This window comes from Emiliania huxleyi (assembly GCF_000372725.1).
Source record: "Emiliania huxleyi CCMP1516 unplaced genomic scaffold EMIHUscaffold_859, whole genome shotgun sequence".
NCBI classification, from domain to species: Eukaryota; Haptophyta; order Isochrysidales; family Noelaerhabdaceae; genus Emiliania; species Emiliania huxleyi.
This window is the reverse complement of record NW_005195590.1, coordinates 2,674-4,622: the sequence shown is the minus strand read 5'-3', so window position 1 is coordinate 4,622 and position 1,949 is coordinate 2,674. Positions and strand designations below refer to the sequence as shown.

The 1,949-nt window shown below is 62.2% G+C and overlaps 1 protein-coding gene across 1 annotated transcript in view; it reads left to right on the top strand.

Annotated features, from left to right (window-relative positions):
• Nucleotides 1–1,272: 1,272 nt before the first annotated feature.
• EMIHUDRAFT_250014 (hypothetical protein) overlaps nucleotides 1,273–1,949 on the top strand; it is a gene marked incomplete at both ends in the record, with an annotated part of 1,663 nt that continues 986 nt past the window's right edge. The window contains one exon of the mRNA XM_005758574.1: nucleotides 1,273–1,353. Coding sequence (XP_005758631.1) covers nucleotides 1,273–1,353 — 81 coding nt within the window. The remainder of the gene's footprint in view (nucleotides 1,354–1,949) is intronic.

Below are 1,949 nucleotides of genomic sequence, written 5' to 3'. Positions count from 1 at the left end.
CGACATCGTCCGATGATGGTGCCTCAAAGTCAGCCTTCGGAGGCTATCGTGGGGTCGAGCCGGCAGTAGCCGTGACATGTGGTTCCACCACCCCTCGTAGGCTTTGCCTCTGACCGTCACCGTTCCCAGGCTACCTAATGGGATGGAAAGAAAGGCTCGGCGAGCGTATAGAAGCGTGCTCGACCTCGTCGTGGCAACCTGCACGGCAGCGCTGGCAGGCGCGATGAGCGTCAAGCCACCTGACCCGAGACGGGTCGCAGGCGTCGTACCGAGCGCGTCGAGACCGTGTCCTGATGTGATCTGCACGGGTGAGTCACGTCGGCGTCAAAGGAGCGACGTGTGGCCTGTCAGAGCAGTATCCCCGATCGCAGCTGCCTTCTGCGCGTCCTGGGGATGTACCTTTGTCGCGCGCCGGAGACGACTCGACGCCGCTGAGATCGGAGATCAAGCTCTGACAGGTCGCACGTCGCTCCTTTGACGCCGACGTGACTCACCCGTGCAGATCACATCAGGACACGGTCTCGACGCGCTCGGTACGACGCCTGCGACCCGTCTCGGGTCAGGTGGCACGACGCTCATCGCGCCTACCAGCGCTGCCGTGCAGGTTGCCACGACGAGGTCGAGCACGCTTCTATACGCTCGCCGAGCCTTCCTTTCCATCCCATTTGGCAGCCTGGGAACGGTGGCGGTCAGAGGCAAAGCCTGCGAGGGGTGGTGGAACCACATGTCACGGCTACTGCCGGCTCGACCCCACGATAGCCTCCGGAGGCTGACTTTGAGGCACAATCATCGGACGACGTCGGCGAGTTGAGTCGCGCTCGCGGTAGCCAGATGACCTCTCATACTAGTATCATCGGCCATGGCCGCAGGAAGCGCGGGGGAGGGCGCTGGGAGCAACACGGAGCTCCGTTGGACGTTTTCAAGATTAGCGTGTCAGAGTGAAATGGAACTAGCCTAAAGGGTGTGGATGCTGGGTTGAACAAAATCGAGGGACGCGACCCACTTCGCCACAGACGGTCCCGCGCCTCGCCGCTATGACGGCCACACGGCCGCAGCTCGTGTGCGTGTGGCCGTCTTTGTCCGGAGTGAATACTCCAACGCGCTCGTCGGTGGCGGTGTCCCTCAACCTGAGCCACGCTCGGCGAACCTTGACAGCGCTTTCGGTGGCATGCATCTCTTTGCGCCTGAAGCCTGGAGAGCAGCTCCTCTGCTGCTCACACACTCTGCACAGCTGACACAGCCTACTGTGCGGCTGCCACAGCTGTGACAGCGATGGGCTCGCCCTCACTGGCCCTCAGTCACTTGTGCTGCGGCTTGTGTGAGCGACACTGCTCCGGCGACTGCCGGCACACTGTGAGACCATGGGTGTGAGGTAAAACCACGCTACCAGCGCTTGGTCACATCGGCCCCGAGGTCAGATCCTTCTACTCTGTTGATGACAAGACTTGTCTACTGGCTGGAGCCGAGCAGGAGGGCCCGGCGCACAACCCCTTGTTCAACTCACCCTCCACACCCCGTAGGTTAGAGTACATGTTTTGCCAACAATACACCTAAAACATGTACATGTGAAGGGTGTGGCCCGTGAACAAAATCCGGGGACGCGACCCACCTCGCCACAGACGGTCCCGCGCCTCGCCGCTATGACGGGGACACACCCCGCACCGTCCGCCGTGTCCCCGTCTTTGTCCGGAGTGAAAAGTCCAACGCGCTCGTCGGTGACGGCGTCCCCGGATTTCGCCGCGCTCGGCGAACCTCGACAGCGCTTTCGGTGGCACGCATCTCTTTGCGCCTGAAGCTTGGAGAGCAGCTCCTCTGCTGCTCACACGCTCTGCACAGTTGGCACAGCCTACTGTGCGGCTGCCACAGCTGTGACAGCGATGGGCTCGCCCTCACTGGCCCTCAGTCACTTGTGCTGCGGCTTGTGTGAGCGACACTGCTCGACGACTGCC